General features: G+C 43.2%; 1 protein-coding gene across 3 annotated transcripts in view; it reads right to left on the reverse strand.

Moving 5' to 3' along the window:
• Window positions 1-15,883, reverse strand: part of megf6b (multiple EGF-like-domains 6b) — a 54,718-nt gene that overhangs the window by 10,256 nt on the left and 28,579 nt on the right. For 2 of the 3 annotated variants that reach the window (XR_007964072.1, XM_052075677.1), the window contains exons 6-18: window positions 11,247-11,369; window positions 7,714-7,839; window positions 7,216-7,338; window positions 6,868-6,990; window positions 6,659-6,796; window positions 4,675-4,797; window positions 3,624-3,746; window positions 3,375-3,545; window positions 2,551-2,682; window positions 2,255-2,383; window positions 2,054-2,182; window positions 1,352-1,486; window positions 1,140-1,274 (exon numbers count right to left, since the gene is read on the reverse strand). Coding sequence is in view for 2 of the 3 variants with exons in the window: in XM_052075677.1 (XP_051931637.1) it covers window positions 1,140-1,274; window positions 1,352-1,486; window positions 2,054-2,182; window positions 2,255-2,383; window positions 2,551-2,682; window positions 3,375-3,545; window positions 3,624-3,746; window positions 4,675-4,797; window positions 6,659-6,796; window positions 6,868-6,990; window positions 7,216-7,338; window positions 7,714-7,839; window positions 11,247-11,369 (1,710 nt within the window). In the remaining variant the exon portion in view is untranslated. Of the gene's footprint in view, window positions 1-1,139; window positions 1,275-1,351; window positions 1,487-2,053; window positions 2,183-2,254; window positions 2,384-2,550; window positions 2,683-3,374; window positions 3,546-3,623; window positions 3,747-4,674; window positions 4,798-6,658; window positions 6,797-6,867; window positions 6,991-7,215; window positions 7,339-7,713; window positions 7,840-11,246; window positions 11,370-13,339; window positions 13,651-15,883 lie in introns of those variants that run through there. The other variant, XM_052075678.1, reaches the window with a different exon arrangement.

The raw sequence follows: 15,883 nt of genomic DNA on the forward strand, positions 1-15,883 counted from the left end.
GATGGGTCGTTTACTCTCAAAGCTCAGAACAGTAGTGTGAAGTCACAAAGTGAAAAATACCATGCTACTGTACTTAAATTGACTTTTTCAGGTATCTATACTATCCTCGAGTATTTCTGTGGCCACATTTTACTTTGACTCTTACTGAAGCATTTTCTACCTCACACTACATCCAAAAAAGGCTTGTTACTTTAAAAAAGGTAACCGTATATCAGCGACGTGAAGCAGGTAGTATGAATGTTAGAAAAGATGGATGGAAACAGAGATATTCTGCATCAATGGTCTTATTATTGTCGGAGACTGGACTGTCTCAGAATTATTTGTTATTTATTCTTATTTATTTGTTATGTGTTCACAACCCCCCACCCCCTCCTCCATAGAATTTATTTTGTGACTTCTTCGCTTGATTTTCTGTTTTGGTGCATTAATTCCACTTTTCTTAGTGTCTTTGAAGTAATCGTTAAGTTACCTTTTTTCACAGGCGGTGTTTGAACGCCTCTCAAGCCTAACGGGAGAAGAGAAGGCACGAAGACGGACAGAGACGTGTCTATATTTGCTTGAGTGTAAAGTGTATGTTTAAAAAAAACAACAACAACAACACGACAGCACTCTTTATTTAGGAGCTGCAACATTTTTTTTCTATGTCAGCTATAAGAATGATTGGTGCAAGTGCAGTAGTGTCTTGTGTGAGCCTAAAAGCACTCAAATGTGTCATCTATTTTTTTTTTAAAAAGAGGACGGTGCAGTTTTAAAGATTAGCTATGATGAGCTTTTTCGTTATGTTGTTTTATGTTTGCTTAAGCAGAAGCTCCAACAGCTTCTGATTATTCTGTCAGAATTGAGTTTTCAGCAAAGCCGTTTCCAACATTTTTTTTTCCTTCCAAGTACGACCACTGAGGAGGTAGACTAGACGTTTGGTGTGCAAAGACTACGGGTATTGAATGTAATGGACCGGGGAAAAAAATCATTTTCACTTTTATACTTCAAGTACATTTCAGTCTGTAATTTTTTTTTACTGAGGTAAAGGAATTGAATCAATGCTTCTACTTTTACTCTGTATATTTCTGTACTTCTACTAACTAGCAGTAGAAACTGTGAGTCAACATTAAACTGAACGTTAACTGTGTGGGGACACTCACTTTGTTCGCATCTGTCGCCATGATGACCCGGCGAGCACTTTTGTTGGCACTCCCCACTCACGTGGTCACACGACACCCCGGTTGGGCACGCGCAAATCTTCGCACAGCCGCTGCCGTACGTGCCTGGGCCACATTCTGCAGCGGGGGAACCACAACTGCTCAAATGCGATAGCAAGTACAGTATGAATATTTTCCTTCAACAAAGAGTTTACCTTCCTCGCAGGCATTGCCTCGGTAACCGGGTTTGCAAATACACGTGCCGAAACGACGATGACACTCGGCAGTGTTGTGTTGGATGCACTGACAATCCTCGGAGCAGCCGGCACCGAAAGTCCACTTTGGACAAGCTGGAGGAGGAAAATCACATAGTGACGTGGATAGAACGCAATGCGGTTTTCAAGTTGCGCGGCCCAGTCAACGTCCTGACAGAGACAGCACACTTCGTTCTGATCCAACGCGTCAACTTTACTACTCCGCAATCTCGGTTGAAGCTTCAAGTCAACTCATCGTTAATCACATGTTTCAGCATTGAAATCACAGGCGCCTCATTGAAAGCACCGGAAGAGGAGAGTGGTGGGTTTGCACTAAAAATTGGTCTGGTACCTCAAAAGTGCACATTTTTTTACTGAAAAAAAATTGATCAGCAGCACGGTCACTTGCAAAATGAGCAGTTTGAGCCTCACGTACAATAAATGTTGTCTGCATGCCTTTTTCAAAAGGCATCTGCTGAGGACAGCTGAAGAACAGTCAAAATCGGGGATGGGCGAATTAAATGCTGACACACATGGTGCACCCCATCCCCCTTGGTCTGCGCTTGTCGAGAACCCTTTCATACACCCTGTGACCTGATAACATGATAGGCTGTCCACTGTAGTAACCAGTGTCCCTGAAAGGGGAGGTTAAGTTGGTCCTACAGAGGTGGCAGAAGCGTCCATAGAGTCCGGGGTCACACAGGCAGGCTCCATAGGTGCGATGACAGCGTCCGTTATTGGCGCAGTTACACCTTTTACGACACTGTTTGCCATAGAAGCCCTTCGGACAGCCTGCACACAGAAACAAAATCATTTGGATGATGTTTTTTGCCTGAGTGGTGGATTAATGAAAGTACAACTCACCGTCCTGGCACAGCTCCCCGCTGACGCCCAGCGGGCAACGACAGCTCCCGGTGATGGGATCACAACTGGCGCCGTTCTTGCACTTACAGGGGAAGGAGCAGTTTTGACCAAAATAGTTTTCAGGACACGCTGTGGCAATGAAAACACAACAGTTTGTTTCTGAAAAATTTCAAAGAACGCTTTTTGTTGCAACAATTTTTAAAAAATGCATAGTTTGACAGTATTCACGCATGTGTGTGTGTGTGTGTGTGTGTGTGTGTGTGTGTGTGTGTGTGTGTGTGTGCGTGTTTTCTCACTCTGGTTGCAGATTATTCCCGTCCACCCGTCGAGACAATCGCAGCCGTTCTTCCAGGCATTACATTTTCCACCATTCGAACAGTCCTCACACGTCAGACTGCAGTCATTCCCGAAAGTGTTGTCCAAACACACTGCAAGTCACCGCCAAACGGACTTTTGTAAAGTCGCAGCATTTGAACTTCCACTGACATTTTGTTAAACGGCAACACAAAATCGAGCCCTTCCTTCCCTTCCTGCTGCAGCTGCTGCTGCTGCTGTCACAGTGCGTTAGCCTCAGCACTCCTGTGTGCGAGGTGGCTTCCGTGTGTACCGATAGGAGCAAGAGGCAAGTTAATTGAACCCCGCTGAGAGATCTTGGAGTTACAAAGTTTACAAAGGCTACTCTAAGTACCATTTTCTTAACCGAGCAATAGCGTGTACGGTAGAGGGGGTGCACCTTGTTTGCGGGGATGTTGAAGTGGGGTGTGTAGTTTAAAAAGTTTAATGTCAGTGACTGCTCTATAACTGTCAAGAAAGGATCTATTGTCGTGCCCACCACAAGTCTGAGGCGCGGCATAAATCGGCAGAGGGGCAGGCTTGACTTTGTCTTGATATTTCTGCAGATGCACACAGCACAGTTTAAAATGGACATTTTCCGCCGTTGTGGGTGTGAATACAGCCGACCTGATCCACCGGCAACAGAAGTGGTTCGTCTCATTTCCCTTAAAATCGTTGTGCAAGAGGCATAAAGTACTTGACATGGCTGAAGAAGAAACCGAAAGAGTTTGATACAACAGTCAAGGCCGTGGATTAGCGAATGTTCAGTAACATGAGGAATACGCACCGAACTTCTCAGAGAGATTACTCTCGGCCCTCAGCTCGCCCTCATCGTCCTCGTAGTCATCGTAGCGCTCAAGAGGTTGACTGTAGTCGTGTAGCAAGGTGAGCCGGGGACGAATCAAAGGCAGCTCGGTGGCGCCTCCACTGTACAGGGTCTCAACTGCGTTGTCCAAAACTGCGGGAGAGGAAAAGTTAAGGTTGTAGTTGGCGTGCAGCTGGAAAATGTTGGCGCTCGCCCATAGAAAGCACTCACGGATGCAGGAGAAGCGGTCCTCGCCCAAACGGTATCCTCGTCGACAAAAGCACTGGTAAGAGCCGCCGTTGTTTTGACACGTGTGATCACAACCACCGTTTGCTGACAGACACTCGTTGATGTCTAAACAACGAAAGAAAAGAATGCCTGGAGAGCCGCTCTCTACTCACAAACACATCCAAAAGATTCTTCGATGTAAGTGTTTCGTTGGGTAATTGTGGTTACATTTTTTGGCTCATGAGTTTAAAATAAAGATTGATTTTCTTTTCTATCAATGGGTCATTATCAACATACTTCTAGTACACAGGTGTCAAACTCGAGGCCTAGGGGCCAGATCCGGCCCACCAGATCATTTTATGTGGCCCGCGAAAGCAAATCACGTGTGTCAACTTGCTAAAATCTGAACCGGAATTTCAAATTGTCATGTGTCATAAATAACATTGAGATTTTGCAATAATTTTGTTACCCTGTTTACACTCACTTGAACAATAGCTGAACAAACCATTAGAATTTACTTGACTGATTTCAAAACTAGTAAGCTGTTCATTTGTTGTGTACAAGTAATCATTTTGTGTTTCCACTGTCATAATGGCTCTCGGAGTCATAACGGGAAGACGCCACCCCAAATTAGCCTGCCACTAAAATGTGTTTGACACCCTGTCCTAGTTCATTCATGGATACCTACTACCTCCTGAATTACAAACTTTCTTCTCTAACCAACCTACCTACCGACATACCTAACAACATACGTACCTACCTACCCACCCACCTTGGAGTGTAAATTGTTATTATCCCACATTTTAAGTTCCGCAAAACTCAACTCATGAAGGTTTTGTGTCCTGCTAACTTATTTGGGTTCACAGTGTACCTATCACCCTATCGCGAACCGTTCCAACATTGTAGGGGCTTAAGTTCAATCAGCTCATATTCCAAGTTCAGGTAGAGTAAATATTGTGTCTGGAGTCTAAATCACCATTGCATGAACGTAATAGTGAGAAAGACAAATGGAATATTTTAGCTTTTTCGTAATGGTGTGGAATTTTAAACACACCATCACAGCTGCATCCATCCGAGCTGAGGCGGTAGCCCGCTGAGCAGTAGCACTCGTAGCCTCCGGGATAGTTGGCGCAGTTCTGCTGGCAGCAGGAGCTCTGTTGGCCACACTCGTCCACGTCTGCCAAACACAACACAAACATAGAGACCAGATTTTACGATTTGTTTTATTGCGGCACTTATACATATATATTTTTTTTAAACTGAAATAATGCAAATCATGCAGTTTGAGAAGCCAAATCTGGGTCACGCGAACAAAAGGAAGTGACTAAAATCTTGGCAATATAAAAACGCAGGGAAAAACCTTTGCAAGAGAGATGTATTTATTATCAAACCTGAAATTAAGGTTATTGTCACAGCTCCAAGACCAATCCAAAACTGTTGCTCTGCAAACTATACAGACTTAGTTTTCTTTGCCAAAGCGGACACCCGACCGTACTGATTTGGATTGACATCCAACCCAGGGTGGTCCAGATGGCTGAGGTCATATAACATTTGAAACGTCCTTCAATGGCGCGTACAAAAGTATTGATACAACGCAGCAATGTAATGCATCAGAATACCCATTAAAATCGAAACTATGCCCTTTATAATACATTTTAAAATACTTTTAAGTACTTTCTGAAGACATGTTTTTGAACCTTTCACTGCAAAAAAAGTACACATTTGACCCTTTCATGCACCCTGTAACCTGCTTACATGATAAGCTGTCCACCGTAGTAACGGCTGTCCCTGAAAGGGTTCAATTCAAATACAGTCAAGCCTCAGTTTTCGAACGTCTCTGTTCTCGACCAAATTGGTTTTCAACCAAAACATTCAAGTTTTTTATACCTCGGAATACGACCGAAAATCGGTTCTCGACCAGACTGAGCACACTTGAATGCGCCACTTGACTCCTCTCACCTTTCTTACACGACAAAGTGACGCTTCCTCGGGTATACGAGGAAGTGACGCTTCTTTGTGCAGCGTTCCATTGTGAGCAGACGTGTTCAATAAAGATTGTTTTTTTTAAAGAGCGTGGTTTCGGTTTTTGAACAAATTGGTTTTCAAACAGCCTTCTGGAACAGATTATGGTCGAAAAACGAGGTATGACTGTATTCAAATAGACAAAAAGTAGAATTGATTCCCGCATGCTCACAGTTCTCCATCTTTGGATTTGCATATTCACTGATTTTTTTCTCAATATTTTTCATTATTTTTTCTCTTGTTAATTTTTTTGTTGCTTTTATTCCCTCCACATTTTCCCCATTTTTCATGGAAAACATACTGAATGATTATCAACGTTTTTTGAAGAGTTTGGGGGGTTTGAAATTCCTCCTATGCCAATCCACTTCAATAGCTGCTAATTATTCGCACTGTCCGATCCCTTCCTTTGTGAATAGCGGGAGTCGTCTCTTAGCTCATATTATTTTATTGGGATTGTTTCACTAACTTCTCTGCTCCAGTTTTAAAAAAACAAATAAATAAACATTTGTGTTATCATAATTTACCAAAAATGTATACATGTGTACATACACAAATTGCAAGAATAGCTAGCATAGCAACCGCAAGCGCATACAATGACTTCTGACTTCCTTCCGTACCGCTTGATCCTCACTAGGGTCGCGGGGGGTGCTGGAGCCCATCCCAGCCGTCTCCGGGCAGTAGGCGGGGGACACCCTGAATCGGTTGCCAGCCAATCGCAGGGCACACATAGACGAACAACCATCCACGCTCACACTCACACCTAGGGACAATTTTAGAGTGTTCAATAAGCCTGCCATGCATATTTTTGGAATGTGGGAGGAAACCGGAGCACCCGGAGAAAACCCACGCAGGCCCGGGGAGAACATGCAAACTCCACACAGGGAGGCCGGAGCTGGAATCGAACCCGGTACCTCTGCACTGTGAAGCCGACGTGCTAACCACTGGACTACCGGGCAGCGCGCATACAATTAATATATTAAATATCGACCCACGTCTTATATGATGCAATGTCTTACCGACACAGGTTTTAAGGTCCTCATGAAGGTGGTAACCTTGGTTACAGGTGCAAACTGGGCCGCTGTTGGAATACTGGCAGTGATGCGAACATCCGCCATTGTTGTTCCCGCAGCTGTTCACGATCTCCATCTCGATTCCTTTCGAAATATTAATCACGTTGATCAAGCAATGACTTATAAGTCGTAGATCACACGAAGGAAAAACTCACTGTAACACTGTTTTCCGTCCGATCCCAGCTCGTAGGCGGCGTTACAAACGCAGGCGAAGGAGCCCGGCGTGTTGTGGCAGCCGTGGGCGCAGCTGGCCTTCTCCGTCTGACACTCGTCAATATCTAAGATTAAGAAAGAGTAAGATAGTGAGTAAAATGTTATTTATTTCGGTGTTTGGAAGTAAATCAGGCAAGTGACAAGCCACTGTATTAGACTTGAACAATATGAAAATGATTATGATATGCTGTAATTAGTAGAATGATACCACTCGTCTTAATTTGAGACTCAGGATTTGTAACGCAGCGAATTTATATAATTGAGTAATGTAAAAGTCTGCTTTTAATTACCTTGACATGTGCGTCCGTCTTCGGCCAGAATGAAGCCCGCCCTGCAGTCGCAGTGCGCGTTACCGCCGTCAGCCCGACACCGATGCATGCAGCCTCCATTGTGTTCGGCGCAGGGATTCTGCACTGTCAAGACGCAGGAAGTGTTGGCTGGTAAATGATACGTGGTTCCAATAATGGACCAAACACACCTCGTAACACGGTATTTAAGTGTCATTTCTTTTTAACTCGTGTCAGGAATGACAACCTTCTGCTCAGCATAAACAAAAGCAAATAGCCGACCAGGTCCAAAATCTGAGTAGTAACAGAGTGTCATTTTCAAAGACAGTTATTGTCTGCATGCCAAGAAAACTATGCAGAATCTTGCTGTCTCCCACACTGAAGGGTCCACATGCTGTCACATGCAGTAATTACATTTGGCTTTTGGCGCCATGTATATTTACATTTTCTTGAAGGCACTGTGATCATGATTAATTCTTCTTTCCAGGTCCGGGAACTTACATTTGCAATGCTTGCCGTCTTCTGTCAGCTCGTAGTTGGGCTTGCAGCGGCACTGGAAGTGCGTGGCAGACTGCTGGACGCAGTAGTGTTCACAGCCACCGTTGCTGAGGGCGCAGGAGTGGACAGCTAGAAGGTAAAACAAAAACAAAAACAAAAGGAGAGGAAAGGTGTTTTAAAAGAAAAAAAACACACAGAAATTTCCCTTGTGCTTCTTTGTGAAGAAAAGTCATGAATTATTTTGTCAAGTACAAACGGAGACGTTTATGTTTTCACTTGGGTTGTGTTTGCGAGAAATATAAATCCACAATTTCATGCACCACAGAAGAAACCATTTTAAACCTTTATAGATTTTTTTTCCCATGTCAATTCTGACATTTGGCAGGATAAAATTCTGATAATCAATTAATCAGTCAATTAATTCAGAAAAAAAATCTGATAACCCTAACCTTAGTTATAATACTATTTTTGGGCATTGGATAAACAATATATACACCGGGCGGCCCGGTAGTCCAGTGGTTAGCACGTCGGCTTCACAGTGCAGAGGTACCGGGTTCGATTCCAGCTCCGGCCTCCCTGTGTGGAGTTTGCATGTTCTCCCCGGGCCTGCGTGGGTTTTCTCCGGGTGCTCCGGTTTCCTCCCACATTCCAAAAACATGCGTGGCAGGCTGATTGAACACTCTAAATTGTCCATAGGTGTGAGTGTGAGTGCGAATGGTTGTTCGTCTATGTGTGCCCTGCGATTGGCTGGCAACCGATTCAGGGTGTCCCCCGCCTACTGCCCGGAGACGGCTGGGATAGGCTCCAGCACCCCCCGCGACCCTCGTGAGGATCAAGCGGTACGGAAAATGAATGAATATATACACCGCTATGCATATTGCATTGCCTGTGTTGTTTTGATTCTGATATCGGTTCCCAAAACATCCGTGCTAGTTTCATACCCCATATTGTGTTTTGCAATGTGTGTTAGCATTTAAGATAGCGGACTTGGGGTGTTTGATTGAACTCAAAATGTTATTTTCTTTGTTTAGGTATAGTTTAAGCACCACAATTCTCCCAGTGATGCCTCGATTGACATCCCTTTGATGTCGGTTACATGCCATCCGCACAAATGAGGCAGCTATCAAGGACTTTGAAGTCAAAATCATACACTGATGAGGCTGTGAACAGTAACAGCTCATTCATCTCGGCCAGGCTGGACTCAATCACTTTTAGTGAAAACAAGAAGCTGGCATTCAATGTTTTTTTTCACTGTGGAATGGCCGCAGTCAAGATCCATCCATCAAAGGTGCACGACAAACCTCACCGAGCCTTACAGTGTAAACATTTTGCACTTGTGGCATGGAACAGACCCCAGTGGTCAGATCCAGAAACGGATAAGATAAGCAAAGCTAAGATCGGGATCATTCAAGCGCATCTGTAGTTGTAGTTTTCCAGCCGCTGAATGCTGTGCTAATTGGAATGCTTTGCCCTTTAACTCATTCACTCCCAAAGACGTTTTTAAACGTCTATATCTAGAGGGGGGGGGGGGGGGGCTCTAGATATACAAGAAGTTCTCCATTTATTTGCGAGCATACTTTGAATTTTTTTCTGAAGGGCATCTGCACAGCTTTACCGCATGAGTCTGCAAAGTCTCACGGAAGGACTTCACCCCGGAGTCGCGCAACACGTGGACGCTGATTATCGGCGCAATCAGAGTCGCAGCGACAGCAAGGGCGGGGCTGACTAGTCAGGACCACTACTGATTGTTGGAGGTCAGCGGGACTTACACTTCTGTCAGGAAATAAAGCATATGTTCTGAACGGGTTTCATACGAGAGAAAGCCTGGCGTCGATCCTAATCACAGGTGCTCTCCAAGCCAGTTTTGGAGCTAACAACGTGCATCAGCAGATGGATTGTGTCCAGCTGTCATCAGTGAGTATGAGCGCTTCCCGCCGCTGGATGCTGAACCGATTCAGACGCTTTCATGCTGTGTGATTTCGCGGCCAACGTCTCCTTGAATTCATTTCAAGTGCAGCTGCCGACTAATGCGGTTTAGTCTGCGCAATCCAGTCCCATTTGCTGATTTGATGCAATGTAATGCCTCAATTAGAGTTTGTGGGCAGAAAGGGGAATTGCTGCTAAGTATGTTGGCGTAAGTTTGAATCTCCTTTTGAGTTTTTGTTTAGGTACCCCAGGATCCATTTTTTTGCTAACCGAAGACTAATTGTCCACAGGTGTCAATATGAATGTGAATGGTTGGTCAATGATACGAAATGTGTTCTGTGTGTGGCTGGTGACCAGTCCAAGTGCAACCCTCTTTTTGCCAAGGCATGGCAAGGAAAAGCAGCTCTATTTCTAGAGTGCATTTCACAATTAAGGTAGCTCGCTGTTCTTCATGAATTTCACTCAATGTAAACACGAGTTAGATCAAAGTTGATTTATTTATTGAACAAATACAATCCACAAAATAGTGGTAGTGTGAACCTTGGAACACGTGATGGAAGGGGGCCTGGGTACTGTAAAACTGTATGTGGCACATGGCCACTACGTGAGGCATGTTGAAAATGTACAGTGGTAGCTCTACTTATGAACGGCTCTTCATATGAAATTTTCAAGTTACGAAACGCCTCAACAGGAAAATATGGCCTCTTGTTACGAAAGAAAGGTAAAAATACAGAATGGGCTGCTAGTCGCATATCTGAGTTTCCTGAACGCAACATACTGTACTTATTGCTGCTTTGCCATTGGCTATTACCGATCATCGTCCTGGCATCCCATTGGCTAAGAGGGACCTCTACCGTTTGTGTCTATGCATGTAGGTAGATAGATATGTGTTTATGCAGCGTCCTCATCATTCGTTCCGATAGTTTCACGTAAATTTGAATCACCGAGAAAAAGTGATGGCTCCATATGCTAATGTTTACCTTTTTTCAAAGGATTGTTAAAAGCCTCAAAAAGCAAGCATCCTTGGATCAGTTCTTTACAAAACGCTAAGCAAAAAACACTTCTGAGAGAGAACATGAACTAAAGAGGACAAAAAAACGACGAGGATGCAGTTAAAAGTTAAATGACCATCATTTTTATTCTTTACTCTTTGTTTCGTACATTATCTCTCATTTATTGCACAATAATCTAATTGTCACATGTATTTGTTACATATTTTGATGCATTTTTATGTTTCATAAAACATTTATGTCTGAACTTTGGGGGTCTTGGAACGGATTAGGGCATTTACATGGAAAACGTATCCCTACTTACAAAATTTTCTACTTAAATAATTTCTTCCACAACCAATCAATTTCGTAAATGGAGGTACCACTGTATTGTAATCTCAGGACTTTGTCTTGCCCATTTTAAGAAAATCATGCAATTAATTGGGATGTGTTTTAGGGCATGGCTCCCCATCATTGACAATGTCTGAATTGGACTGCCTATACAGCACAAGGATTGTAAGAGAAAAAAAACATCAAACCAAAATGGCATTTTTAATGTGAACCGAATTGAAGGCATTCCAAGAGACCAAAGTTGTGATCCCATGTCGTATATGTACTTACGAAGGCAAGTGCGTCCATCGACATGCAAGCGGGATCCCATTTGGCATTCGCAGTAGAAGGAGCCTCTGGTGTTAATGCATCTGTGCTGGCAGCCGCCATTATGGACTTGGCATTCATCAATATCTGCGGGGAAGGATTTTCGGGTGGGATAAGGAAGCGGGAAGAGAGATGGGAGAGAAATCAGTGCAATGTGACCAAAGCCTGTCATTATGGCCAACGAAATTCCAGCTGAGCCGCCGAACTGGATGGAACGATTATTACCACAGGATTTGGAAGATAAAGTTGAGATGATGGATGAGCAGGCCAACTAAACAAGTAACTGTGATGCAAATCAAGCACAACAAATTTTCTCCATGTGGTAGCAACTATTATACAACTAAATTCTTTCCCCATGTGGGCAAAGCCAACAGACAGAGGCACACACATTCTTCTCAGCCACACCAGAATACTTGAAAGAAAATAAAAGGACGTTTTCATGTGAGGGAAGTCGCGGCGAGTCAAACATGACCGCAATTAGTTTCCTAAAGATGTCTTGAATTAAAGGTCACGGAGTGATAAATTGCTCGGCATGTCAAACTGACCTCCAACTCTCTGTAATGTCACTAAAGTCAGTGGAAATTTCACTATACAGCGGGAAGGAAGACATTACAGTGAGGGGCTTGTGGCCAGTTCATGACTGCAAACACAGGTACAGATCATAAATGACTACAGTTGCTCACTCAAGGTGCCTATTTGCAGCCAGAAAGTACGTGGAGAATTCAGTAGTGGAACGCAATCTAACCTTACTTAATTGTATTCATGTTTATTGGTAATCTGGTGTCGATTGATGTCTGAGGCTGTAGTAAAAAGGTGAGGGGAAAAATATTGGCTATGAGGGTGTTTTTGTCACATTGTGTGGGACAAAATGTGGAGAATGGACAAGTGCACCTTCATGCTCACACAGTGCACAGGAGGACACGCTGCAGCCACATTAGGTACACCGACGCAGGATGTGTTTCTTTCGTGGCAAACAACTACTCGTCTGTTAGACTTAGTCTACAGCCGTTAAAAAAAAAAAAAAAAAAGAAGCGGTCACTCAGTGCCCTACCAATCAACGGCTCAATCATTTCAACGGCACAACCATCTCTTGTCAATATTGCTTTTTACTTCGATTTATTCCTGCCGGTATTATGACTGTATTGAGCAAGGTTGGAACATGTCTGCACTTTGTTCCAGGAAACGCTGACAGTAAATGGTAGGATAAACATGACAGCTATGTTAGCTGTGTGCTAAGTTGTAAAAGTAATAATCATGGTTCATTTAAGTTTACCAACTTTTTAAAATGCAATATGCTAAAATATCACTCATTTTTACACTTTGATTTACACCGTGTCACATAAAAGTTCAACGATGAGGCTTCATTCACTGTTGTGACCGCTGTGCTAACAACGTAAGCTGTGTTTTCAATCAAGCTAACTCAGCAGACGGATTTTACTGGCTATAAAAACATAGCCAGTCAGAACCAAATGAGCAAAAGGGGAATAAGATCGGACTGCTTGTTTCCAGCAATAGCGTTGGACCACAGAAGTAATCCTGGACTTGACCCCATCTACTTCAAGTCATGTCCCGCATTTGATACCTTCTGTGGTGCACAAAGGGGTCTTTAAAACGTGTGTTTCTTTGTCTTCTGCAGCCAAACGTCAGCCTCGCTCCATGTGCGGCAGCTGGCAGGAGTCACTTCAGCACTTTTTTTCCCCCTTTTTTCCATGCATGCTGAACAGCCGCAAAGTGGTTTGTGGAAAAACAAATCCCGCTAACCACAAGGGTTGACGGCACGTCAGCGCTCTGCTTCAACGTACAAACTCCTTGCCAGTGTTGTATTTATTACGTGCAGAAGTGGAAAAATAGGTCCAAATATCATTTGACGTGTTTCCAAGATCAAAAAGATTCTTATCCTTATTCAACACTGAATCTGAGCAGTGTAGTCATTCTAGAAAATATTCAGGGTTGATAGCACGTTTTCAATGCGCATTCATCTCATGTCAGAATATCTGAAGACTCCCAGAGTGCTCCGATTGTCCAATCTGGACTTTGGCCAGGAAGTCCTCACTTACCTGCAGTCCTGTGAGGTAGGTTGTAGCCTTGGTAACCATAGAAACAATGTGGCCTGTAGCAACGCCTCCTATAGAAACCATACTGGTAGTTTGCTGCGGATGCAAAAAACTGCAACGTTTCCAGGAGCATCAGGAGTAAAATGCACCATCCTGATACCGAAACCATGTTGTGATGTTGTCCTTCAGCCAGTATAAATATACAATGAATCAAATTTACAAACTAAGTGAAAACTCCAGTTAGAAGAACGGAAAAATCATTCTGAAAAATTCATTGAGTTTAGACTGCCTCTGGAGTTTTGTGTCCTTCCATCTTCTTCTCACATTCTCACCCTCCCAAAACTTCAGTGTGTCCGTCACAAGAAAGACCCTCCCCCTTACATTCAGCTCTTGCACAAAGCACCTTCAACTTCTGACATTTAAATAACCGCTGCACTCTAACTCCACCAAAAATGGATGGGTTTATTGAATTTTCACTTGGAAACACATTTTATAATCTAACTATATGATATTCAATTTCACATTTTAATGATATCATATGTTTTCAGTTTTTTTTAAAGATACTAAGTTACATGATGTTTGCGGATACTATCTCGATGCAGTTATGAGTCATGGCTTGGGATGGGCAAGCACCAATACTAGGTATTGATATTGGGCTGATACTGACCATATAGGATTTATTTAGGGCAGCACGGTGGTCCACTGATTAGCATATTCGCCTCACAGTACAGAGGTCATGTTTCGATGATGGGCTCTGGCCTTCCTTTGTGGAAGTTGCATGTTCTCCCCCGTACCTGGAGAAAACCCACATCAACTAGAAGAGTTCAATCATTATTGAGGTGACTGTAAACAGGCTAACAAAATTTCAACATTATTTATTACACAGGACAATTTGACGTTTCGGCACAGATTTTTAGCAAGGATCATGGAAGTTGACATGCATGATTTTCTTTCGCGGGGCACATAAAATGACGTGGCAGGCCAGATCTGGACCCCGGCCTTGAGTTTGGCACATGAGATTCTGTATTTATGGATGGATACATTTGTTTATTTCAAAGTGGAAACTGCACAATTATTCAACATTACACCATGTAAATGTGCTCAGGTTACCGAAACTAAGCTAATTTTCACCAGTCGTCCATTGGGCAGATATAAACGCCAACCTAAAAATAAAAGCATTAAAATCAACCATTAAAGTATCGGGTACTGATGGAGGCTTCCAATATGGCAAAAAAATTGACATTGAGTCAGTTCTCCTCGGTCGTAGTTGGCGCTTTACGACCACAGTTTGCAAATCAACATCTGCATCAGAATGAAAGGTCTATTCACAATTTTTTTGTGTTAAATGAAATGTTATACATCAAAAGTACTAGAGATATTAGGACTCTGTGATTACTAAAAGAATAAATATCCAAACTGGCGTGGGTCTTAAAAAAATGTGGCGTTGAACATCTGTATTTATGAGACTAAAGAAACAACTCAGGAAAGGCACAGGTCTCAAAGCAAGTCAGCTAATTGCTTATGTCCTAGGACAGCATCTTGAATGCTGCTATTGTGTACCGCTCTCACTCCGTGCTTCTTTTTCAGGCTTTAGTATAGCCCTCACACAACAAGAGATGGCAGAACCTCTGCATAAAGTGACAGCAGCGCATTAAACAAAAGTGTGATGAGAAACATGAAGTGAGAGCATGGCAGCAGTCTGCAACATTAAATCCTGAAAAAGAAGCACAGGCTGAAAGAGTAACACAGTGTCACAGCAGTGTTCTGTGCAAAAATCTGAGAAAGAGGCACAGACTGAGATTGTGACAAAGTGTGATAGTGGTGTGGTGCACTTTTTTTTTTAATGTGACAGCAATTTGGTACTCCAAAGGGAAAAAAATGGGAAAGAAGTGCAGAGCGAGATTGTCACCAAGGGTCACAGCAATTTGCGACACAGAAGCCTGGAAAAGTGTGACTCGAGTGCAAAATGATACTTTGCACTTGCGTGTTTTGAGGAAGCAAACCAGTAGCCAGGTGCTCAGAATAGAACATAGGACGAGCCAATATGTTTCTGTCTTTTGAAGCTGACATATACATAAGGAAAAGAATGTGGGTTTTAAAATTAGCCACAGGTTCCTCTCCATATTTCCAATCCAAACATCTGAGAGAGGAATGAGACCGCCTGTGTCGTCTAAGGTCAATAGGCAGACATATTAGCCAGTCCAAAACAGGACTCTAGTAAACAGATCACAGAGCAAACGTAAACCACCATATCGCCTAACTGCATCTCTTCAGACTTCTGTTCTGTGCTGCGCTCTGATTGGCAACTCTCCATTTTTGGGGGTGTGGTTTAGCCAAAGGTGATTTTTTAAATATGGTACGGTGGTCTTTTCACTAACACAGAGCCACTGCAAGCTGTTAGTTCAGCTGCTTGAACATTGGCAGAGCATCAGTCACGCGCTCGCGTCAGTGTGAGCCATAAATTTGATTCGGCGTGACGACTGAAATGTTAAACTCATAACAACATGATGGAATCCATGCAAACATGATAAAAACTGACCAGGAGGC

The sequence above is a fragment of the Hippocampus zosterae genome, chromosome 9 (assembly GCF_025434085.1).
Source record: "Hippocampus zosterae strain Florida chromosome 9, ASM2543408v3, whole genome shotgun sequence".
Taxonomy (NCBI): Eukaryota; Metazoa; Chordata; class Actinopteri; order Syngnathiformes; family Syngnathidae; genus Hippocampus; species Hippocampus zosterae.